The 25,962-nt window shown below is 33.3% G+C and overlaps 2 protein-coding genes across 10 annotated transcripts; both read left to right on the top strand.

Annotated features, from left to right (window-relative positions):
* The first annotated feature begins 9,815 nt into the window (after nt 1–9,815).
* On the top strand, nt 9,816–16,375 carry LOC111383652. Of its 9 annotated transcripts, none has more exons than XM_023007778.1 (6): nt 9,816–9,894; nt 12,253–12,407; nt 13,838–14,501; nt 14,580–14,678; nt 15,672–15,835; nt 15,914–16,375. In XM_023007778.1, the coding sequence occupies exons 2-6, from the start codon at nt 12,321–12,323 to the stop codon at nt 16,106–16,108; spliced, it is 1,209 nt and encodes a 402-aa protein (XP_022863546.1). In that variant the 5' UTR covers nt 9,816–9,894; nt 12,253–12,320; the 3' UTR covers nt 16,109–16,375. The 9 variants fall into 9 exon arrangements, with proteins under 9 accessions (XP_022863546.1, XP_022863548.1, XP_022863547.1 ...); XM_023007780.1 differs by having other exon boundaries at nt 9,831–9,890; XM_023007779.1 differs by lacking the exon at nt 9,816–9,894 and adding an exon at nt 9,901–10,646.
* Nucleotides 16,376–24,319: 7,944 nt separating this feature from the next.
* On the top strand, nt 24,320–25,878 carry LOC111383651 (protein trichome birefringence-like 39). The gene is made up of 2 exons (XM_023007774.1): nt 24,320–24,814; nt 24,907–25,878. Exons 1-2 carry the CDS (start codon nt 24,333–24,335, stop codon nt 25,157–25,159), a joined length of 735 nt encoding a protein of 244 aa, XP_022863542.1. The 5' UTR covers nt 24,320–24,332; the 3' UTR covers nt 25,160–25,878.
* Nucleotides 25,879–25,962: the final 84 nt, after the last annotated feature.

Here is a 25,962-nt window from a genome sequence, read left to right as displayed (position 1 = left end):
ATGAATTGTGACACAAGATGCACCATTTTTGCGACTACTTCAAAAGTTAGTAACTGGTAAAAACAGTTGTCGTGATACCAATTAAAAAACATAAAACTGATTTTTCACATTTATTTGGCAGGGACCAGTGTTTGCAACATGAGATAATCAACACCCTTAACTAGTCTCTCTCCCTCTATCTATATCGACACCCATACATACGCGTAGAATGGCGTCTGATGATTCGCCCAAGAAGACAAGAAAATGCTCACAATTTATTGCAAGGATAAGGCGCCTTACTCGGCATAAAGAAATGTGAGCCATGTGCTTCAAAAGTGGTCTAACGCGCATCACACCTCTTTCTACAAAATGAAAACAAACTAAAGTCTATTATTTTCAATAAATTTGAACTCCGATATCTAAATTCTTATCAATTCATTTGGTCCAACACTATGTCTAAAATAAAATCAGTTTGGTCAACTATTATTAAAAAAATATAGACCAACTTGACCATATGAAAAATTCATCTAAAAGATCCCTTGAATTGAGATGATTTTATGTAAAGTCTCTCTCTTAAAATCATCACAACTTGTTACATATTGTAGAGTCAACTGAAGCTGCTCTTCAGGTTAGCTAAAGGCTACTTACTACAATTGATGACTTGAGACACTAGAAAGAAGCATGAAGGGGTGGTCATTTTAACTCTAATTTTTGGAGTGTTTGGGTTAAATAGGATTTATGAGTGATGGAAAATGAGATGAATGGAAGGATATTTCCCCCTTGAAGTCTTTTGCCATACCTACACAAATTTCAGTTATTTAGTAAAATTTGATGTTCTTGCAACGATCTCAACTTTCCTAATTCATGGTTAGACTAACCTACTTCTTTAGTTGTGTTGAGGCCATTGGAGCCTGACTAGAGTCTCCAATGTTAAGGTAGACTGTATTAAAAAAAAGTTATCACATAAATTAAAATAGATAATATCTACAAAAGTTCATCTCCAATGGAATATGTTTGGGACTTTCTCTAGTTGACGAGGCCCGAAAAAAAAAAAAAAAAGGGAAAGGGAGCAGACGTTGTAAAGTGATTTGACTAAGGTGGAGGCTCTTCTAGATAAAATGAGTTAGCAAAATTTAATATTTCTTATTGGGTTTTTTGATACCCAATAATCCCGGGTGATGATATTAAATCGATATTGGATAAATTAATTATCGATACCCAAGATTAAGGACCCGACCCTAAAACTATTTCGACAATTGGAAGCAACCTAATAAATTAGTGTTGCTCATTGCCCGGCTTCTACACTCATTAGACGACTTATATATGTTGGCCCACTTAATCTCATTGTATTGGACTTGGCCCACACTTTGACCTAATCTAACCTATATATATTAGCCTCCTTGGTCTCCTATGATTTGGAACGCGTGTTTACCTTTGTCTTGGAAGAAGAAACTCTCTGCCTCTTTCTCTCTCGGTTGATTTTCTTCCTTTTCTTCATAGCCTTTGTGGCTGAAAAATAGTTGAAAAACATCGTCCCTATTGTGTCCTTAGTATATATAAGGTAAAGCGACCGGAGTGTGGAAGATAGATTGAGGTTTGGGTCGTGATTTGCTTGGGTGTTGTAAGGTTGAAATTGTTATACTAAGCCCAGAAAATCCATCAATTGGAGGTCGATTCTTCAACATTTGGTATCAGAGCAGGGTTGGTGGTGAATTTCTGGCCTAAAACTGACCGAAAATTGGCCTGAAAATTACCAGAAAATTAGAAAGGGATTTGTCCAGATTTTTCAATTTTCTGCCAGATTTGTTTGCTTGATTTCTGGTGAAACGGCTTACCTTTTGGACAAACCAAAATGACCAGCGTGTTCAGCAGGCCGAGACGCACTGGAGTGGGTGTCACGTGGCGGCGTATGGGACCTCCTTCGACGACAATGTCTTTAGGCAGTTTTCTCCGAACGAGACAGAACCTGCGATGGTGTTAGCTTTCAGTTTTGGTTGCAGCTATAAAATTTGGACTATTTTGCCCCTCTGTGTTCGTGATTCAATTTTGCTCAATTGGTTGTTGGTGACTTTGGGGCGAATAGCGAAGGTCCAAAAGTAAAAAAATCACATTCCTTGAAATTTACGGACTCAAATAGGTCTGCTCTGGTATATTGACTTATCTCAGTTTAAATTTCAACATTAGCAGATTATCGTGTGGGATGATCGTTAGGATTGAGAGTTGTCATTGCTTGACAACCATTGTTTGTGCTAGAAATTAGAATTACTTGCTCTTAATTTTCGTGATTGAGTATTTATATTTGGATAAGTTAGCGTATTGTGCTGTGTGCTAAAATTATCGTGAAATTTTGTTTGATTGGATATATCTATTTTGTTTCATCGTAAATTCTGTCGTGTTGTTACTTCCGTTAGAATACATAGACCTTATCCATTCGAACGTTCCCTTGATCTAAGACCGCGAGTCTTACGAAACCCTGAGAATCTAGGACAGTGTATATTGCGGCTGTAGGATTACTTTGTGTAACATATTTGTACATTTGATTGCTTCGTTTTTTCAAAAATGTCTTCACATTTCGAAATTAGTATTTTTAATGGAAAATGGGATTTTTCAATCTGACAACAAAAAATGAAGGGTATTTTGGTCTAAGAAAAGGTTTCAAAAGCCATTGAAGGTAATTTGTCAGCTAATTTTTCAAAAGAACAAAAAGAAGAAGCCGATGAGCTTGCTTATATCTCAATCATTTCACACCTGTCTAACGTTGTTTTGAGAAAAATAGGAAAATTGAAAACCACAAAAGATCTTTGGAAAAAGTTGGAAGATCTGTATTTGCTTAGATCCACTCCCAACAAACTTTATCTTTTTGAACGTTTCTTCAGTTTTAAAATGGATCCTTCAAAGGATCTTGATAATAATCTGGATGTTTTCAATAAACTTGTCCAAAATATTGTTAACTATGAAAAAATCGTATCTGAAACATATAAGGCTATTATTTTGCTTAATTCCATGCCTAAGTCAGTTAAAAATGCTATTAAGTATGGTAGGGATACGTTGACACCTGGAAATGTCATAGATTCGCTTAGGAGTAAAAAGATGGAAATTAAGGCTAAAAATAAAGATAAGAGGAGTGGTGAGTTACACATGATAAGGAGTATGATGAAATTTAAGCAAATAAATTTGGGTAGAGCTCAAAATAGTGGTGATTCGAGTTGTAACTCGAGTGATGAAAGTGGTAAGATGAAGGGCAAGGGACGGGACAAGTCTAGTGGTAGGCGGTGTTATAGTCATGGTAAGTCATAACACTTTATTAGGGATTGTCCCAAGAAGAACGATAAGTAGAAGGGTTATGTGAGAGGTGAGAGGAATGTGGTCGAGGGGTTGAGCAATGACCCCAATGAGGTTTATTGAGAGTGTTGCACGATTATATGTTGCACTTCAATTTGTTTAATATGTGTGTTTGCATGAATTTGAGGAAATGTGATTTCTTGGTGTAATCGTTTGCATGCTAGTGGATTAAGATGCATTAGCAGTGTGTTATATGTCTTTTGGTAAGATGGAGTATAGATGCTTAGAGGTACATGGTGATTTGTATCGAGGTATATAGAGTGTGACATTTGGATCACGAGTGGAGATGTGATCAAATGTGTAGAATCCTTTATCTGTGAAAGAGACCTTGTACAGGTGGAGTGTGAGAGAGACACTTCTATCACTTCTGTAAGGTGGAAGCCCATTATCCACATAGGTTGGGAGAAGTGATGTAGTGATAGAGAACTATCTCGAGAACTTAAGATCTATTGTGACTTGCCAGTTAGACATGAGTTGAGTGACCTGTTTAGTCAATATGGTGGGCGATGAGAGGAGATATGTGTTCTTGAGGTGGAAGTAACACGAAATGAGATAGGACAAGTGTGGTGAGATCTTTCGTGGGGTTATTTATGCATTTGTTGCATATATCTTTGATCATGCGCTGATTAACTTGGTGTTAATCTTTGCATCTATGTGAACGTAATTTTCTTAAAAGATCTGTGCAGTATCCTATATAATATCTTCATCACATGATTATTTGTTCACTGTGATACTTGTTCCTACTTGGGTATTTTTGGACCTTAACTCTGGTGAGTACATGAAGCAGGTATAGAATGTGTTTCGATTCGAAACACAAGGAAAGGTCTGTGATACCAATTTTATTTGATTACCTTGATTGTGTAAGTTTAAACTTTATGTTTTGGTTGCTTGCAGATTATTGGGCATCAAGGTGGAGATTGTTAGATTTTTTTATATCTAATAATCTCGGACGATGATGTTAAACTGATGTTGGATAAATTAATTATCGACACCCAAGATTGAGGACCTGACCCTAAAACTATCTGGACCATTGGAAGCAACCTAATTAATTAGTATTGCTCATGGCCCGGCTTCCACACTCATTGGACGGCTTATATACGTTGTCGCACTTAATCTCATTGTATTGGACTTGGCCCACACTTTGACCTAATCTAACCTATATATATTAGCCTCCTTGGTCTCCTATGATTTGGAAAGTGTGTTTACCTTTGTCTTGGAAGAAGAAACTCTCTGCCTCTTTCTCTCTCAGCTGATTTTCTTCCTTCTTTTCATAGCCTTTGTGGCTGAAAAACACCGTCCCTATTATGTCCTTAGTGGGTACAAAGTAATGCAATCGGAGTGTGGAAGATAGATTGAGGTTTGGGTCGTGATTTACTTGGGTGTTGTAAGGTTGAGATTGGTATACTGAGTCCAAAATATCCACTAGTTGGAGGTTGATTCTTCAACATTTCTCTTTCACTTTCTTTCTCTCTCTCCCGTTTCTTTTGTTCTTAAATAAATGTAGAGATATATGAATAATAGATGGAACCACAAGAGATGAAAATTAAACTTAATTGTATATTCAATAAACATCAATGCAATGTGCAAGGTGATATCTACGTGGAGGAGACATGATTGGGATTTTAATGGCTCATTTTTTGGGGTCAACAGAAGTACCAAACATGAGATAGATATTTCAAAGAACGAGGCCTATTTCGAATAAGCCAATTCATTTGGGACTTAAGCCTTACTATTTACATGCCACCTAGATGGCTGTATATGGAATTGCATTGAAGATGCTCAAAGGGTTAAATTGAGTTCCTTAGATAGCTCTATCTGTTGGGAAAAAATCCTACAAATGCAAAACAGAAACAAAAAACAAGCCAGAGTAGAGAAAAATGCCAGTTAAACTTGGTTCGGCAAACCTTCGGAGATTACAGAGAATCTTGATTTGCATCGAGAAAAAAAATTGTTGACTCACTTTGGATTTTGCTGAACCATTTGCATTGGACACTCTGTTGAAGTGAGAACAAGGTTTCTTGATGACAAATTTCCAACTGCCAAAGTTACTTTTAAGTATGAATGTGATAGATCCGTAATCCGATTGACATATCAGAGAAGCTACAAAATGAGTAAGGGCAGTAAAGGAATTAACCAAGGAGAGGAAGGCACATGCTGCAGTGCACGATTATTGAATCTGTTAGGAGTAACTGAGAGGCAAAACCACTTATAAACAGAGGTATTGAGCTCTGGAATGGAAGGCAGAAATTGGTAGACACTTGGGAGAGAATTGGCCTCTCGAAAAGCCAAATACCTTTGTTATTTTTATCTTTCCTTGTTTAGTTTTCAGATTAAAATACCTGTTTTCCTAGAGCAGATGTATTTCCTAATATTCAGAAATAGAAATCAATATTTTGTTTGAGATCATATTTCCTGTCCAATGTCTTACAATTGCTCCTAATTGTGGTTAGTGAAGTGAAATTGCAGCAGGTATCTATCAGAATGATGTGTCCACTGGCTTCTAGCATGCCACAGATATTCAAGTGTTGACAACAATAAGGATTGAAGTATCAGAATAATTTCTTTCTTGGTGCATTACCCAATTATCCATGTGATTTCCATCCTGAGTTTCATTCTTATTGATATTTGGTCAGCATCTTATGTAGGAACTGGATATATCTATTTTCTTTCTGTTGCTCAATTTAAGGAAAAGACAAGCAACCAGAGACAAAATCCAATCAAGGGTACATGTTTGCCCAAAATGCATCTTGGAATAGTATTTTGTTGGAGAATATGTTGTTAAAATATAAGGAAAAGTTTTGGGTTTGCGTGTAATATTATTTTATTGAAAAATATGTGGTTGAAAATAAGAGGGTGAAAATTATAACTTGGAAATAATGAGGACCAAACAAAGTCTTAAAAACAAAACAGAAATTAATTTCTACAAGGAAAAAAATTGAAAAGTAAATACAATAACAATACAGCAATCGGAACTTGTGTAAATACAGTGTCCCTTAAAATAGATTCTTCACCTCAACGTTAGTACTTGAGGTTTCGTTGAGTGTTTGTCTCCTATAATACAATAAAAAAATAAGTAGAAGCGTAGTCAGTTTCTTCATTGATGAACTAAATATGTATTTAACATGATGACCAAGGACCCGACCTATCACCTGTGCTATTTACATTGATGAAGAGCACCTGACCTTTTCTGGATGGATACTACCTTACAGATCTCGAAGGAGCCGTTAGAGAAATTGGTTTTGTCTATGTGCTTATGTTCGCAAAATTATTTCTTCTCGATTTTAAAACCCACCGCAAGTGTACGGTTCGTTAACAAGTAGTAAAGTGGACTATGAGTCCAAGTATCGTTCCCACGAGGATTAAATTAGCTCTAATTAAACTAATGTGACCTCAACCGAATCTAATTAAATGAAATTTTGGTTTAAATGTGAAAACCCTAATTTTGGGAGAAATCCCCAATTCGAAACCCTAATTGCAAAGAAAACCCTAATTTCAAAATTGGAAACCCTAATTTCAAAATTTCACTAATCTAATGAAATAAATACGCAACTGAAATATAAATATGCAATTTTAGAATTATTGTATTGAAATGAATTGAAATGAAATCATTAAGAACTTGAATCCCCAATTGACTATTAAAAACCCTAATTTCACAAATTCAACGAATCGATGAACAAAATGCCAATTCAATGTTCCTAAATTATCCAATACACTCTCTCGATATATATTGAATATATTCTTACACACCACCAGCCTATATTTCTATGGATGATGCAATGTATAAGAATGCATGACTTTTTATGAACATTTTCATGAATTGCATAAAGCATAGAGGTAAGTTTCCATCCCCTATCGGACCCTATGTCGATTTATATTCTATCGAATTTATTCCCCTTCTTTCGAATGCAAAGAACAAATCATCTACAATCACATAATAATTGGCCAAATAATTATGGAAACATTCAAATCATATAAATCAAACACTCCCTGGTCGTTCCTCTCCTTCATATGATGAATTTTGGTATTTATATCGCGTCCAAATTAAGTAGGAAAGGAGTTTCAACCAAAACGAAAAACTGCGCCCGAGATTCAAAAATTCTTCTATGCGACCGCATAGAAGGAATCTATGCGGTCGCATAGTTCAAATTGTTTGGGCTCATTGAGTCCCTGGAGCCTTCTATGCGACCGCATAGAAGGTTACACTATGCGGTCGCATAGAAGTAACCATCTATGTGGTTTGTTCAATTTGGTCCCTGAACTTCTTTGTTGCATCTCTTGACTTCTTTCTTCGATTTTTTCATCTTTTCAACAAATTTTATCTTCCAATTGATGATTGATACCATCAATTCTTATGCCCCTCATTCGGCATATCTTTTGAGTATTTGCGCTTTAGTCCTCCAACTTTCAATTGTCTTCATTTCAGTCCCTCTTCAATATTTTCTTCTTCCAGTTGTTTTGCTTTGTCATTGAGCTCATACTTGGCATGTCTTCCCTCTCGTTTTGCATTTAGCTCAACTTTTCAATATTTGCACCTTTGGTCCTCGAACTATCAAATTGTTGCGTTTTGGTCCTTCTTCAGCTCTTTTCTCCTGAATTCCACAATTTCCATTGAATTACCTACAATGCATAAATTTAACTGGATTAAGTCACAATTCAACCATTTTATCCATATTTAAGTCATGTTTATGATCCAAATAAGTGTGTAAAAACACACTTATCAGCTTATATTTATAACAGATCCAAGACACGGAACTGAGAATTGTACCTGTCGCTGTGCCTTACTGATACGTTTGATCCCTCGCGATTATGTTCATGGAGATGCTAACATGAAATGATAATCATAGGAAAATTTTATGCCCTATTTTTTAATGTACCCACTTGCATATTGCAAGTATGGATGATTTGTGCACAATGTAAATTTTGTAACAAGGCAGAAATGCTGGTGGAGAAATCTATAACGTTCTTTAGTAATGACAAGGTTCAATCACCAGATGGTCAGTCTTTTTCGCCTTTTGGTTTGATGCAGTGGGAGTTTCAGATGAATGTAAGTTTTCACATTGTACGAAAGTTCAATGACATATGCTCGAGACAAATAAGCCTCCAGGTTAGCGGGATCAAGTTTCATTTAATATTGGGTGTTAGACATCATGCATGTAGTTATTGCACATAAAATTTCCCTTTGAAAGTCGACCATAATCCACATATAATCTATTAGAAATATCAAATAAGATTATTAATTACGAAAAAATGCTCCAAAACATTAATGGTCGTTTGGCATGGCTTTTAAAATTAGTCCAATGTAACTTCCTCTAAAAACACTTTTAAAATATGAAGTATTTTTAAAAATTAGCCCATATTTGGGCTCATAAAAAATTTAACGCATTTTTTTCCTTTTTCTTTTGGACCATCTTCAATAAAATAATATTACATGTAAATTTAAATTTTTTTCTTTTTTTTAATCACAAATTATTATTGCAAAATACATTTTCCCCTAAAACCTATTAAAATGCAGCCAAAACAAGGAATTAGTTTTCAAACAAAAAATTAAGCCACGTTTGGCCCCATTTTCAAATTAAAATAGGTGAAATATTATTATTATTATTATTAAAATGAGTTGTTGAAAAAGAAGGAAAAGTTTTCAATTTATATGTAATATTATTTTATAGAAGATTGCGTGGTTAAAAATAGAAGAGAAAAAATAAAATTTAATTTAATGGAACTTCCTCCCATCTTGATTAATAACTCGTCACTTTTTTTGAGGGTTGAGAAGACTCTTGATTTGACGAAAACAACCTAATTTTTCTAACATTTTGGTACCAATAATTTCTTAAATTGTTGTAAAAGTATTGTATCTTTTTCTCATACTCATAGGAGTCGAATATTTTCTTTTAATCCTATTTAAGATTGGCCTAAACAGACATATACATAGAAATATTTTTGTTTATCTAATAAAGTTGAGGTATTTTTTTTTTAATATTAAAATTCACTTTTTTTGTATTACAAGGAGGTAGAATGACTTGAACATTGAAAATTTTGAAGAATTTTTTTTTTCAAGACATATAGAACAACGGAAATTAATGTTGAATATATTTTATTTAGACAATCAATAATTTGTGAGAGTCTCGAGTGCTTAGCTTTTTTAACGGGAGTTGCATTAAATCAATTTTCATATGGTAGACATAGTAACTTAACCTTATGACTATATATAATATTTAATTATGGTTACTTATTAATATATTCGATGTATTATTGCTATAGATTGAGAGCTATAAATAAGATATAAAAAAATATACCAAATTATTAATATTTTGAAATACTCTTTTCCAATTTTAAATTTCACAATAGCATTATTTTAAAATAGTTTAAAATAGTTATTTCAATAATTAAATTTAAAAAAATTAAAAATCTAACGTATAAAAATGGTCTAATTTGCGTCAAAGCATTTTTAGTACACGTGCCAAGAAACCAATCAATCCATATCCAAGACAAGACAAATACACCTCTTCAAAAATTCTCTAGAACAAATTGTAATTTATCAAAAATTTCTGTTTCTGGGTCTGTCTTTCTCTGTATGTGCGTCTATTTAACCCTTCTACTGTTGTACTAATTATTTATCATCGTTCTCTGATAAATTCTATCACGGGATGGAAGCTTCTTCATTGTTTTTCTGGCTTCGATCATGTTACTGACCATATATTCTTGCTAATCTCTGATTGAAAATTGATGCTTAAACATAGTTTGGTTTTTCTGCTAAAATATTTATCTGTTTGTATATGTTTGTGTGAGGTGCGTGGGGGATTCTTTATTTTATAGTTTAGGCAGTATAATTAATTGTTTTCTTGGAAAGTACTGAATTTGGGTTCAGTTTATATTGTTTTGAATTTGACATTGAATTATGGGTTTTGGGTTTGGAATACTTTTGCTGAAAATTTGGTATAAATGTAATTTAGGTGAAATGAAAAACGTATTCTGGTATCTTTGATCGTAAGGAACGTTCAAATGGCTTTTGATATCTTTCAAGAATCTTTTAAATCAATTAACAATTCACGTATCAAGGAATTATCCCAAATACATGGAAAGAGTTCTTACAAAGTTATCTTTTTTGTGCAGAGTTTTATTTGTGGAGATATTTATATCATAGCATATATAAAATTCGATTTTATATTAAATTAAGTGACAAAAGGGAATTCTATCCAAAGGTATTCTGCGCGGCCGTAACAAACAGCAAAAAAGTGCTTGCAGTTTTTGGCGGTTCAGAGAGTTAATTTGTTTTGTTCGATCGTAAAGAAAAAGTGATATACGTTTTCATTATTTGTTCCTGTTTGGTAAGTATTTACCTTATACGGTTTGCTGGAGTGATATGTAATCACTCCAATTATTTGTTTGTTACCAAGTTTTCACGTTTTCAGGAAAAAAAACACAATGCTAACCAGTACATACTCTCAAGATATTTAGTATATGCTTCAATTTTCTTACCAGGACGAATTTTTGTCCGTAGTCTATTTAGATTTTATTTAGGTCGATCAGTTATTGCTCTGATTTCTTTATTGTCCTTGATTGTTTCCTAAAAATAAATTTCTTTACTTTCCAGAATTGCAGATTGTTTTCTTAAGTGGGCATGTGTATTGGAGTTAATAATAGGACCATCCTCTTTTTAACATCATGAAGAGATATATCGCCAAAAGTTGATATCACAGTTCTAAATTATTTGAAAACCAAAAGCAAGGCAGACTTTTCTTTTGTTTTCCCAGACAAATCTACATCATGATGCCTAACTGTCCTTTATTTTAAACATTCAGGTGTTTTAGTTACCTGAGTATTAATGGGAGTTTCAGTAATAAGCATTGCCCTTTTGGTGACAAGGCTTACTGCTTTTGATCCTAATTAAATCTAAACTTGTTTTCTTATTGTCTTAACATCAGTTTGTAGCATTGATTGGGAGAGGATGCTCCTGGTATGTGTATTTGTCAATTTAAAATTTTATAAGAAATGAAATAAAAAGAGCATATAACTGAGACCTGGTCTGTAAAGAATGTATTTGAACTTCATAAAGTCGAGTAGGATATAATGAAATATAAGTGAACTCATTTTTAACAGATAGAAACATTTGTTCATGCTCGTCTAATGACTACTAGGGGCCAAATTGCTCAACAATTGAGATTCATATCGTGTGGATGTGCACATTTTATCCATAACTGGATAGTTCAACTAGTTAGTGAATATGTCATATATGCCTTTAGTATTCTTCTTCTTGTTACATTTTTATCTTATAATTTCCGTGAACTTTAAGCACAGTTTCTCTGTTATGTTTGCTGGAAGGATGTCAGGATCTTGATATGCTTTCTTGTTATTATGTTATACTAGAATTCATGCTGTGGAATCTGCCATTTTAGCTGTGTAACCAGCAGTTGCAGCTGCCAAGTGTATCATGAGACTTAGCCCCTTTTTGGTTTTGATTGAGCAAATTTTGATAAAAGTTGATGAATTGCTTGTTGTTGAAAGTTGATAAAGTGGTGAGTCTTATAAAATGTGTGGTTAAAATTAAATTTTGACATTTTTATCAACTTTTTTAGCTAAACTGAACAAGGGTTTAGGGACTTTCAGATATTTCACAATAATTTAATAAATACTTATATTATACGTCCGTAGTTGTTAGACATGTCCTCACCTACCAAGACTCATTCAAGAACACTAGACATATGGCAGAGTAGTAGTGCAAAGTTCTAAGATGCGTCCTTCTCAGCATTTGGCTGAATAATTACCAGTTAGTTACTTTGAATTTACTTGTGTACCATCTCACCACGTGATGGTCTTTTCATTACAAGATGCCTCTTTTCTGCAAGGAAATCACATCATATATGGTGAAAAATCTTATTGCTCTTGCGATAACTTGTTCTTTTGCTAGTCTCATTTCCATATGGACTTTTGCAGTGGAATAATAACTTCATTGTGGAACTTAGACAGAGTAGAGCTACGTGACATTAAAGAACTTTCTTGCTATGGATTTTAAAGGTATAGCATGGGCTGGAAATATATACCAGAAGTTTGAAGCTATGTGTTTGGATGTGGAAGAGGTTATGGTCCAGGTAAATATTCCTCTTTCTCATCTTTCTAACCTTACTCTGTAGGTGAGATCAAGGCCTAGCTCATGTAGTAAGACTGTAGCCTTACTAAGCCAGTGACGTAGGTTCGAGGGGGGGGGGGGGGGGGGGGGGGACCACTTTACTCTGCAGGTAATCCCCTCCTGCGTCAGAGCTTAAGGTTCCCTGATAGAGTTACCCAATAGAAAAAGGCTTCTTACACCCCAACTGTGTCAAACTTTCCACTATTGGATCGAATTTCATGCAACAATTAATGAAATGAACCCGTGATGGTTAAGTTCACATTTGAAATTGGAACAAGTGAGGAACAATCCATTTTTGTATCTCGCATCCCTTTGTTGGGGCCTGGGTTAACTTCTCTCTCTCATTTTCTATGTTCTTTTTTTTTTTTTTTTTTGGGAGATATTAGAGGGTGTTTAAGAGCCCAGATAAGTTGTTGGTACATTGCACATGGAAACTCTCATCACAAATGAGGTGGAATATATCATCCTTTTCAGAAGAGACATGTCCAAGTGCTCTTTCTCTGAGAAGTTACATGTCGGCCTATCTGTATTGTTTCACTCTCGTGTCCCATATCCCTATCCCTGCTTCCTAGATCTTCTTTTGCCTTCTATTATAAACACAAGCAATTGATGAAACTTTGCTTATGCACGTGCAAATTTTACAATATGTTATTAGCTGTGCTAGACTTGCCGTTACATTGACAGTATCACAGTTCCCTGCTATAAATACACTGTTTATAGTTTGGTCTTTCCCTTCTTTCTTCCTTAAGTAAGGTCCTTGGAGCTTATGTGAAGTTTTGGCCGACTCACATTATCCACATGATGATTTATAGGAACTATTAAGTTGCATATGGATTTGTTCAAACTGGTAGCTAATTTTGAAGGAAGGTCTTTATAAATGGATTTATATCTGATGTCATTTAATTCTGAAATTTAAATAGAATGGTTTGAAATATTTTTTTTTTCTCTATAAAACAATTAATCCAAGATTTTTCTTATCAAAAACTGTGTTATAAAAATCTGACTGTCGGTTCAACTGGGAACCATTCTAGATATCAGTCCGGTCCAAACCTGGGACATTTAGGAACTGCTAAAATTACCTAAGAACTGACTGGTTTGGTCCCAAAACTGGCCGGTTCATGCCAAGATTTGTTTTTATTTATATAATCAGCCTCAATCCTTGACTGTTGACCCTTTATGTTTTCCGAGTCAATGCCTGGGCTGGTTCTTAAAATAATGGTGAAAGTCCATCATTTTAAATAACTAAAAACTATATACATCACTAAATCGAAGCATTGCTGCAACCGATATCTATTTTTTTATTTTTAATACTTTTTTATTGACATACTTCAGTCGATAATGTGACTCGACAATTTTACTCACACGACAACATTGTTTATTACTCCTTCACAGGATACTATTAAATATGTGGAGAATCAGGTGCAAAAAGCCGGCATCAGTGTTAAGAAGTTCTATTCAGAAGTCATGCAAGATTTGATCCCTTCATCATGTGTGGAAGTAGCTGCCGATGAAATGTCTGTGTACCCTTATTCTCATACTGATATGAATAAAAACCTAAAACCAAGCTTATCAGAACACTGGGGAGAGTTTAAGAATAAAGCAACTGAGAATAAAGTGATTGATGACATAGACAAGTGGAAAAAGTCTCGAATAAGTGGGCTTGAAGATGTAAACCTTCTCTCTCCACTTTCTTCTGGATTTCTGGTCCGAAATGCATGCTCTGAGGTCTATTCAGCAAAAGGCAAGAAATTGGGAGTCTGTAAACGTCGTCCTGTTGGCATCCAAAGAACTTCTGAGAAAAATAATCCGCAAAAGATATCTGAACCAATGACTCCTGTATCTGCCATTAAGAATACATACGTGAGATCAAGTACAGATTTAGTCTCACTTGAAAAATGTGATTCAGTAGAAAAAGTGAATACAAATACACGGATCCTTGAGCCTCCAGTTGATTCCCCTGCTTCTAACACAAACTTACCAGCTGATCCTCTCAGGCAAAATGAAGAAGAATCTCAGTGTATTTCATCTTGTCATGATTTGCCCTCAGAATCTATTGGTATCTCTTGTGGATGAGTTTTAATGCCAATTCTTCTTACTTCCTCTATTAGCAGTATGAACATTTGTCCTTTGGTAGGTACATACATGAATGGTGGTAAAGTTCCTCAGTTAGGTTCAAATATTCCCGGTAATAACTTTGAATCTGGTGGCGAGGAGGTTATCACGTCTGATGAAGGTATGTGATTTTCTCTATTTTATAGATGGATAAAATAAAAGAGCCTTTTGTTGTCTCTCTCTCTGTCTCTGTCTCATATATATATTTTTTTATTATTATTTTTTTAATGACGATAGAAGTTACGACTTTTTTTTGTTAATCTTGGTAGTTCCCTTTTGCTCCAGTTAGTTAACCCTTTTAGCGAAACAATGAATTCATAAGAATTATGAACAATTTTAATGAGTTCAATATGGAACATTTTCGTTGTAAATTACTTAAAAGGAATGCATTTTCTTTAGGACAATGCCATTTGTACAATGATTTTTGACAATATTGTAGGTGTCAAAAAAGTATTGATTGGAAAGATTAATTATTTTTTAAACTGTCCAATAATAGGTCCAATGATAATATGCCATGTGGCATGTTGTCAACAATGTTGTAAAAAAGATTGTTCATGAAGCATTATTGTTTTCTTTTATAATCTCACCATTATTTCCTTACTCAAAACATAGTAGAAAATGGAAACCATTAGAAACTTTATGTTCCTATACTTTTGTTTGACATTTGACAGCATCTATAGTAATCAACACGGTAATGAATCATAATTCTTTGTCTCTGGTGGGAGGACGTACCAAAGTTACAATGGATGCATGAAGAAATGTGAACAATGCTAACAAGTCTAATAAGGAACTTTTTTGAGCCCAATTTCTGAAGGAACATGTTTTATTTTAAGAGTGTAGATGTTGTTCCTTCCCTCAGATGGAGTAGAAATGGAAACCAAATTTACAAATCTAGAAGTTATAGGCTTCTATACTTGCATTTGACATGTAACAGCACAAACAAATTGACACAGAAAAATATAAAGAAAAGACCCCAAAAGGGCTAGGATGCACCCGCAATCACAATCTGGTGACATCAGGATCTCAACTTTATCTTTCCTTCAGCCCAATTCTTTTTAAGATTGCGTTTTTCTTTTCTAGTCCTTTGTTGATGAAACTGCTATACTAAATTCAGATAACATTGATATGGAGGTCATTGAGAATGTGGAACTCGTTGAACCAGGAGTGGATAGCATTAAGCAGGTTACAACGTCAAAGTTGGAAGAGACGTGCGTTTTGGTGGAAGGAAATGAGCTTCATATTGTTCAACAAGGCACCGGCAAACACAAGTCATACAAGGTTCTCTCTCTCTCTCTCTCTCTCTCTCTCTCTCTCTCTCTGTATATATATTGTTTCTGACTGAGTAGTTTCTCTCAGAAAAAAATCCGTGAAGCTTTTTCGTCAAAACTGAGATCAAGAAAGAGACATGAGTATGACCAGTGCATTCCCCAGGCCGGACTTTTAGGTGGAACTGGAAGTACAGAAATCGTGATTCCTGATCTTACTCTGGATTTTGAGAAAATGAAATTACCGGCACAAGATTTTTCCGAATCCGATTGGGAATTTCTCTAGCTATTCTGCTACAAGTGATGCTGCCCCTGTGAGACAATGACTGGTAAATGAAGATGCCATCTTGATTTGTAAATAATGGCAGCCTAAATGTACTCTGTCAATATGGGAAATTGCGAATTGATGTTTGAAATTCAATATTCTATAATGCACATAAAATCCAAGTGTTAAAGTGGTTTATGGCCTGTTTAGTATTTGTAGTTTACATATATGTCACTCTCCTGGATAAGTTATAATTGAAAATTCAGGTTATTTGACTTTTTCTCTTCATCTTTTAGTAAGATTTAGCCATCAAGATATATTGTGGCCTATGTAAATTTCAGCTACTAAACATGTTTCGGCGAGCTATCCTTTTTTTTTTTTCCTTCCATTTTTTGAAGCAACTCTTACTTTACCTTAAAAACTCGAAATAAATTATAATTTTAACTCGAGTTATTATATTATATTTAAGGTTCTATAGATTGAGTTCGACTTGTCTTTACACGTCTACATGCAATTAGTTTGTCATTAAGGTTGCCACATTTTATCATTCAAACAGCTTTCATGGAATATATTTTTGAAAAGTTGATCACGTGATCATATTTTTCTTGAAAATAAGGAAAATATTTTCGTTAGGGAGTGATAGATTTTTTAGACAATTTACTCTCTCTCTCTCTTTTTCATCTACTTATAAACAGAAAATGGGTAAGTGTAACATTTTCTAGATTAAAAATGAAAATAATCAAACATATTTAATTAATAATTTTCATGGAATTATCATAATAAAACACATCCTTAGATTTATTATAAAATTAAACTTAATTTTGTTTATTAAAAAATTTAAAACTATTTTAGAAAACCTATTAATACCAAAAGATTTCTCTTCTACAGCCTACAGGACAACCGCTTTTAATGTAATTGGGAGCGTACATTTTCAAAAGATAAAATCTTAATATTAGAGGATTTAAAATTTATTACGTTATTCTTCTTAGCGCACAATTTTTATTTCTTAATAAATTAAAGAACTAGTAATTGTTTTCCTGACCATTTAATAAACTAGTCGATTAACAATAGTCGCCTAGATCGAATTAGATCACTTAGTGCAACAAATTAGATCGGATAACGATTAATTAGTTAGTTGAATAGTGATAGGCACAAATAATATCTCAATGAAATAATTCGGGTAGCATATCATTCATCGATCGAACTGAACTAACATAATCCACACAATGAGATGGATATTGACAGAATTGTCGATATTGTTGTGTATTATAGAGAAAAAAGGGTTGGATTGATTAAAAAATGAATTATATTAGATAAACTTCCTAGAGAAATTAGGTGGGGGTATGATTACGACAGTGTAAGCAATGGACAAACAATGTAGAATCGTGCTACAGAGCCAGAACTGCCGACAGACGGCTTGACAGAAGAGATACAGCTAAAGTGGTCGGCATTTTTTATTCATGACGGGACCCGCAACAACCAGGAGAGGGGTTCATCCTTTCTGGCAAATATTTTCGGGCAGTTCGGCATTACCCAACAATGTAAGAGCAAAACCATATGTACAGAGAAGTTCTTCACAAAACTCTTACAGAACAGACCCATGAAGTCGGTCCCATGCGGGACTCATGTATGATAAAAAACTGCAAAAAACGTCGACCTCCTCCCTTTGGGTGTAGTCTGTAAAGTTTCTGTAAGTGTCCATTCTGTACGTGTAGTGCGGTTGAACAATATAATTATATAGGAATACATTATCGATTACAGTGTTCGTCTAAACTGCGTGTGGAATGTGATATTTATTTATTGTACAATTTTATGACATATATGTTTTGGTTATGAAGTCTTAGAATTAAATTGCAATGTATTATGATTTAGAATTTGAACTTTACTAAATTTTATAGGAACTAATTGGCCATGTTAATTACACTACATACGTGGATATAATATATAGTATGATCATGAGAAACATATTTGTGTACAAGGTTGAATGGACCGTCGTGGGAGAATACATAATGAAGTTTTTACAAAATTTTTAACAAGATTAATGAACTATTACATAATGTTTTATAGCTCGTTGCAGTCCAGTGGGACTCAGTCTCATCATCATTTATCACAACTCAACTATTCTTGTGATACTCGATGGACCATCCAGTCTTGATTATCTGAAAAATAGAAGGAATCAGAGTGTGACTTTCACAACAACTCGTGAGAAAAACGTGGTGCAATGTGCAACTGATGCGTGCAATGATATGGACATCTTTGTGTGCCTTTTTTATTTTATTTTTTATTTTTTTATGATCATGCGTGTTCGGACCAGCTTATACGTATCTTGACTAATCTTACGAGACCCTGAAATTTACAGTCGGGTACTCATCTCAGTGGTCCTGAGGGAACTCGAACTGATGACCATTGTAGAGCAAACCTAAGACCTGATCACTGAACTATCCCTCAAGGTTTGGACATCTTTGTATACTAGAGCTCAAAAATATAAAGGTGACAAGTATCATAAAATAAAATGACCAATATTTTGTTGTACTCTCTCGGCTAGCCTTTATACAAACTCTATGCATTTACCAAGAGGTCGAGCTCTCACCCGTTATAAATTATTATGTAATAGTCCATTAATCTTGTTAAAATTTTTGTACAATAGTTGTTGTTAACAGGAAAAACGGATACTCATTTGGGGTGTATGTTGATGAAAGGGTGTATTAAACCTTATTTTCTAATATATTAATCTTTACGGCGTGGGCATTAACCTACAATGTAGAATTAATCGATACAAGTTAAGTCAAACTTCTCCGTGCTACAAACCATAAGGATTAATATTTTTAGTGTACGTCTTATGCTTTTTAGAATATCGAATTTCTTTTAGCTATTGCAAAATATTGATTGAGTGATTTTAAATAGGACATCTTGCATTTTTATTGATGGTATCATTTCATTATAGTTGTACCTAAAGAAGAATAATACTTAAATTCAACAAAAATAACACTATAAAACATGAATTCAAGATGTTTATCTTAGACTAACTTTATTAAGAGCCTGTATGAGCCACATTATAATGAGAATGAGAAATAGAGCCGTTATGAGCCCCACACCAGAGATAGAAATTCAAAAATGGTGGCTTAATGCGATGGATAACGGTCATATTTTTCATTTTAATGAGGTAAAAATGTGACTCAAACAGGGGGCTAAAAGTAATTCATTCAAACTTCATACGTGTGCACTAGAATAAAAGAGAAATTTGCATACTTTTATGGAATATTTATTTATTTTGCATTATCTGACTGGTTTTTAATTCACTTTTGCTTCCTAAAGGAGGTTCAACCTCAGATCAATGATCGAATAAAACTTCTATCTTACTACTTGAGTTATATTTTGATCTCAGCATTATATGGCTTTAAGTGACTCTACTTTATTTATTTATTTATTTTTAAATATTTTGTGCCAATTGATACTTAAATTTGTTTCTACCTATGATTTTGGATACTGCCATATCATCCGTTTGAAGCTCTCATAATTTGTTTTTTGATTATCCCATTGTTAATAAAAGTACGATTGTAACACTGTGTAAATGAGAAAAAATTAAAATTAAAAGTAAAAATGCGTTCCCAACAAAAGAAGATAGAACAAATAGAGAAAAAGCAAACATCGTATACCAATTTGATTTTATCAACAATGATAAGTTATTATGACAAATGTTAACAATTCTCTCAATGAAAATGATACCACTCAAAGAAATACAGGAATCAAGAAATTTCGTACAAGTGATCCTACAAGTGTATAAATAGGTAAAAGGTATAAGTGTCTTTATATTAAAGTAGGTATACATTTAACGATAGAAGTGATAGAAACAATTCAAAAGGACTTTCTGCACAAAAGTCAAAAGATCGAGCACGTTAGTGCTAAGAATGGAACATTATGGACCATTTGTGCCCATTTCCATTTTTGTTATTAACCATAAGGTAGGACAAAGTGCAAAACTCTCAATCTTTACTTGAGTAGGTGTCTTCAAACTCTCAACTGATCTTGATTGGAGAAATATTAGATTTCGAGATAGCAGGAGACCCACCTCTTTTCTTTAAAATTTATAGTGTTGTTCTCTACTACTTTCAAAATTAACTTCCATATTTATTAATCTTATTTTCCTTCGGATCTTGGTTTTATTTAACTTTTATCAACATTTATCAAGACTTTTCGATTCAATTTTCAGAAAAATAAATAGAATTTATGGACACCAAAACCCTATGTTGGACAACAAGCTTTGGACGCCACTTCAACTAATTATCCATAATTGATTTGGTTGCTTAATGCTTCAATCTTTCATTATTTATTCTATGTTAGGTAAATGCATCCAATTTCTATTATGACAGGCAGTCATCAAGTTTGGCATTTAGGAGGGCAAACGCAAATATAATTCCCAAATTACTTTTAGTTTCAAATCCTATTATTACATGTTATATAAGCTTTCATAATAGCTTTACAAGTGGGCTAGCCCTTAAAAAGAATAACTTAGACGACGCATATTAGACTTCTAGGAAAGGATCCAGGGGCGGATCCAAGATTTTTGCTAGGGAGGCTAGAATTTAAAAAATCAATTTAGTAAAATTTATATCTAAATAAGCCAGCAATGCAAATAAAATTCAATAATTTAATTTATATAAAATATTATCGATAGTAATTAGCAAATAAATAAAAAATAGTGGCATGGTGACAAATAAAGTACTTGTTTAGTAGAGTAAATTGAGGAACATGAATCTAAATATTAACAAGAAAACAATATAAAATGTAGGTTTTAAAATATCAAGTGGAGAATACAAATTCAATTGATTTAGCAAATTGACAACATTAAAAATATAAAAGAAACCACAAATAATATAATATAATTTAATGAATAATGGTTAATAACTTACAAATTCTTGATTTTCATTTTTTTATTACTATTATATGAAATTAAATCAAATAAATTCAAAAAATTTAAAAAGATAATCATTTTAAATCAATCGTACCCTCCAAACAAAAACAATTAATTATTCGGATATTGAATGATACCATACTCTTTAACAATTATTTTAGCAATTGATTGAGAATCAAGCAAACACTAATTAGAGAAAATTTATCGAAAGTTAAGCGTAGGCTTCAAGAACAATGATGTCAACTTGGGATAAATTAATTTAGAGTAAAGTTTGAGGGCCGTCTTGGAAGTTGCCAATATTCTTACGCTTTACGTGGGGAAGCTATTATCTTGATTCCAAGGACAAATAACTAAATATATAAGAGCATGCCCTACATTATCCCTATCACCATTGCAAAAGCCAAAGCTATCACTATTTTATTTGTTTTGTGTTTTTTTGGCAGTATATAATTTCTTTTTATACATTATCCACAATTGACTAATATTTCGATCGTTGCTCTAAGTTCTCCATTCACTAATGTATTTTAGATTTTTTCCCCATAAATAAATTGAATTATATACTCATAAGCAATATATAAATAATCAAACATTAGTAATTACATAAAATTTCACATATTCTTTGCTTTTGGTGCTTGAGTTCAAATCAGAAGTTCAATCGTAGAAAGTGGTATAGAACCACAATAAACTCCAAAAAACTAAAAAGGACTTCTTTCGGCATGATTTCCAATTTATGTAGCCATTGTTTTAAACTGCACTTTTTTATTATTTTTCGTGTCATAAGTTGATTGAACATGAATGTGTATCATGAGTCGATACATGCACGGCTCTTTTTCATATTACATGTATTCAATTTATTTTGATATGATCCATGTCACATCAAATTATATCGATTGACAGTTATTTAAAGTTTCGCTTCCAAAATTGTAAGGACAAAATCCATTTTGTTATCTTACACTGAATGTACAAATGAGAAGCTTATAGAGCTCTGACAAATGAGTCTCATGAAAGTCGGGCCCACGTGGGTCCCAATGTATTAAAAAATGGCCAAAAAAATGCTGACCCCACCATTGTGAGTAGTTTGTAAAACATCTGTGGGTTTTCTTTTCTGTACCTCCAGCTCGGTTCATTTTGTTATCTTACACTGTAGTTTAGCATGATTTTTAAATCATAAGGTAAGGTCCCAATCATTCAACTTTGATATTTCCACCAGTTTGGGGCAATTATTTTTTGTTATGAATATGATTCATACATTTCTCCACTTTACAGAGTGGAGACTAGTGACTTCGAAGATGACCTTAAAACAAGAATACTATAATCAATTTAATTCTTTTAATTAGGATTTTGATGTAAAGCTATTTTATTTAAAAATATAGTATTTATATATACTCATTCCTTTGCATCTCATTTTAATAAGGTATATCACTTCCACTTTCTTTCGGAGGCCCATAGATAATGCCTCAGACCAACCATTAGGTGCTAAATTACAAACCATTGCACACTTCGGACAACACTTCAAACATCAACGTCGCTCATGTCCACTAGTAGATCCCATTTTCTTGTAAAGAGGAAGCCATAATAGTGCTTCAATATATTCAACTTAACTATTTATAAAACTCGAACATGGAAAACTTACTTAAAAGCACATATTATGCTAGAATAATTCATTCAATAAAATTTAAACTTATCAGAAATAAAAAATGAATTTACTTTTATTTATATTCTCCAGAATCTTCTTATTCTTATTGATTATGTATGTTATTGATTCTGTTTTGGACATCTATAAAGTTGGTATCTTTATTCAATTTGACTTTTATCGATGATATTTAATTTGAAGAAGTGAGACAATGTTTTAACTATATTTCAGAATTATATCGTTTTCTGAAGTTTTTAAACTCTTGCTTTTAATAACTGTTCGCAATTTATCCGATTGGGTATTTATCAAGGCACGTGGAAGATGTCCATGCCACTACATGCTGTCGACCATTCTTCGTGTATTTTATTATTTCTGTCTTCTTCAATTTGTTAAGTGCTTGAAATGGTGTATGCTAACTAGCTCATTCAAGCTGTCAAACGTGGTATCACAAGACTCTTTGACTTGGATGTGATGAATAAGATGATCATTAAGTCAAAATTACAGCAAGAGTCGAACTTGTTTCCATAACGACGTAAGAGAACTTAATGCTTAATTCACATTCGTTCGAGATGAACTACAAGCATTTTGATCTAAGAGTACAGTTACTGTCATTAAAGATCAAGCCAAACTGTAAAACTCAAGCAAAACTACTATGCTTATCATCACATGAAAGTTGAACTATAAGCTTAACAAACTCCAATGAGATCAAAGGGTGCCCGATTCTTCGATGCCGCAACCTAAAGTTAAAATAGGATATTATTAACCAAGAATTCATGATATACTACTGAAGCGAATAAGATATGCAATGTTAAACTATGAAGGTTCATAATAGAATTAACAAATGCGTAAAGCACACCGCACAAATACCAAACCTACTTTGCATACTTTACAAAGCATTCCAAATTGTAAAGAATATATTACATTAAATACTTTACGAGAAAAATCACAATACAATAAAAAAGTTAAGATTTGGACAAACTTTTCTTGAAACTTACTGGCTACGGAAATGTTTAAATCAAAGGAGCTTCGAAAACAAAAGGAAAAGTGGAAAAGAACCTTTTGAACAACCCAAGTGTGCCCATGTAACACGTTGCAATTGCATAGACAAACTTGGTGACACTCATGGAATAAGTCTTGATAACACTAGGACGTGATATAACTAAACAATTATGATACTACACATGTAAAGCAACTAATAAACCAAATTTATAAAATATAAAAAATAAAAATAAACCACAAATTTCACATAATAAATATTATCATGTATCGAATAAATTCTCAACTGGATCATTATTTTTTGGATTATGCTATGTGTATACCTCTGTTGTATACAATCCTTTACACCCCCCTCATATGGAGGGAGGTTTACGTATAATAAATTATTTGTAGGCCCCCCTCAAAGTATGAGGGATGTCATGCTGTGTGTATACGAAAAGTGTACACAGAGCATAATCCTTATTTTTTTGGGCATCGAATGCTTACATCCAAAATTTCTCGTATGATCAAATTTTTATGAGTTTTTGAGCCAATTGACAATAACATTATGTGATTGATTTTAATTTTACTGAAGTTAATATTTGATTATTCATTATATTCTTCAGGATTAATTAATCATGTGGGTAAATGTTCGAAGCATCTTTTATATATATATATATATATAGAGAGAGAGAGAGAGAGAGAGAGAGAGACCATTTGTTTGAATGGAAAAAAAGAATCAATTCAACCCCATATGCTACGGTAACCCAATAATACATTCTCTCTTTAGCACGCAAGTTTGTTTGTACATTTTGCATTATATAAAGCATTTATCATACAAGTACATACTTCACAAGTTCAAAAGTATATTGTCCCTTTACTTAAATTTTTCCTGGATCCGAATCCAAGAAATGGTGTTTCTGTTGAAACCCCTGTTCCTCTCCGCTGCCTTCTTGTTTTTACTACACCTTATAACGGCTGAGCACGAGGCCGAGCTCGGCATTAATTCGACCAGCGCCACCGCTCGTAAGCTTGCTAGTGGCTGCAATATTTTTCGAGGCAAATGGGTTTATGATGCCTCATATCCTCTTTATGATTTCTCAAAGTGTCCCTTCATAGATGATCAATTCAATTGCCAAAAGTTTAAAAGACCTGATCAAACCTATCTCAAATATAGATGGCAGCCTTTCTCGTGTAACCTCCAAAGGTGAGAAAACTTCATTGGGACGGTCCTATATACACACATAACACACTGGTTATGTGTATTTGTTTATATATTTTAATTGGGTTGTGTTGCAGGTTTAATGGGGTGAAATTCTTGGAGAGATGGAGAGGGAAGAAAATAATGTTTGTAGGTGACTCACTGAGTCAGAACATGTGGCTGTCATTGAGTTGCATGATTCATTCATGGGTACCAAATTCTAGAACTGCAGTCGTAAGAGGAGAAGTAATTTCTGGAGTTACATTCCTGGTAAGTTTCAATTACAATTCTTGCCATGCACTTTTCACATTTTTTGGCTTGGTAGGTGGGATGGGGTTGGCCATGGGTTGAACTACAAATTAAATTTAGCTCCCGATTTGGATAGAAAAATCAGATTTTTTAAGTAGATTTCGATAAAAATTGATGAAATATGTGATTAAAAAGTCTTGTGTTCAATGGAATATGCGACTTTTCTGAAAGTTAAACACTTACTTTTATCAAGTTGCTAACTGGCAGACATTTAGAAGGCTGCACTATTCTCAATTATAATTGCTTTTCCCTTTTTACTTTTACGTGGAAAAATTGTATCAAACATCAAGAAGAGTAGCTTATAAAGTGATTTGAAGTGCTACTCATCAAACTTTCTTTTTTATTCGAAATGAGAAGTGAAATTTACTCAATAATCGATGTAGAGATCTTTCTAGTCAAATATTTCATTAAAATAATTAACAAAATTTAATTGAATGAGAAAATTGTAACAAAAGTCAAGCTTCAACGATCATTTTCAATTAAATTGAATTTGGATAACTAATTATAAGTTGATTGACTAATGAGGTTTTTGATCACTATATTATGTCGTTTGAATCTGCATCTATACTTCTAATATATTGAATCATACAGATTTGAAGTGCTACTCATATATTTTTTAAATTTTCTCGTTCTTATTTCGAATAATGTGTACACTCATTTTGACAATCCACTCATGCGAGTGGGCCTTCAATTATTTTAATCGTGAGGTCCACTCGTGTGATGTAAAAGGACCGTAAAAAATGATGTAAAAAGTGTTGTATATGTAGGCTTGTAGCATTCTCCTAAATTTTCTTTGCGTAGTTTATAATTGGAAAAAGCATAATCTGATTGGCTCTTCTAGAAAT

The sequence above is a fragment of the Olea europaea genome, unplaced genomic scaffold (assembly GCF_002742605.1).
Source record: "Olea europaea var. sylvestris unplaced genomic scaffold, O_europaea_v1 scaffold2731, whole genome shotgun sequence".
In the NCBI taxonomy this organism is placed as follows: domain Eukaryota; kingdom Viridiplantae; phylum Streptophyta; class Magnoliopsida; order Lamiales; family Oleaceae; genus Olea; species Olea europaea.
The sequence above is the reverse complement of the archived record's forward strand: the minus strand, read 5'-3'. Positions and strand labels throughout refer to the sequence as shown.

Excerpts from the sequence above, each read along its gene's own strand:
- LOC111383652 (XM_023007778.1), top strand. The coding sequence starts at position 12,321 with ATGGATTTTAAAGGTATAGCATGGGCTGGAAATATATACCAGAAGTTT. Across the intron at positions 14,502-14,579 it reads TTTGCCCTCAGAATCTATTG|GTACATACATGAATGGTGGT; the intron begins GTATCTCTTGTG and ends GTCCTTTGGTAG. Across the intron at positions 14,679-15,671 it reads GGTTATCACGTCTGATGAAG|ATAACATTGATATGGAGGTC; the intron begins GTATGTGATTTT and ends TACTAAATTCAG.
- LOC111383651 (XM_023007774.1), top strand. The coding sequence starts at position 24,333 with ATGGAAAAAAAGAATCAATTCAACCCCATATGCTACGGTAACCCAATA. Across the intron at positions 24,815-24,906 it reads TTCTCGTGTAACCTCCAAAG|GTTTAATGGGGTGAAATTCT; the intron begins GTGAGAAAACTT and ends GTTGTGTTGCAG.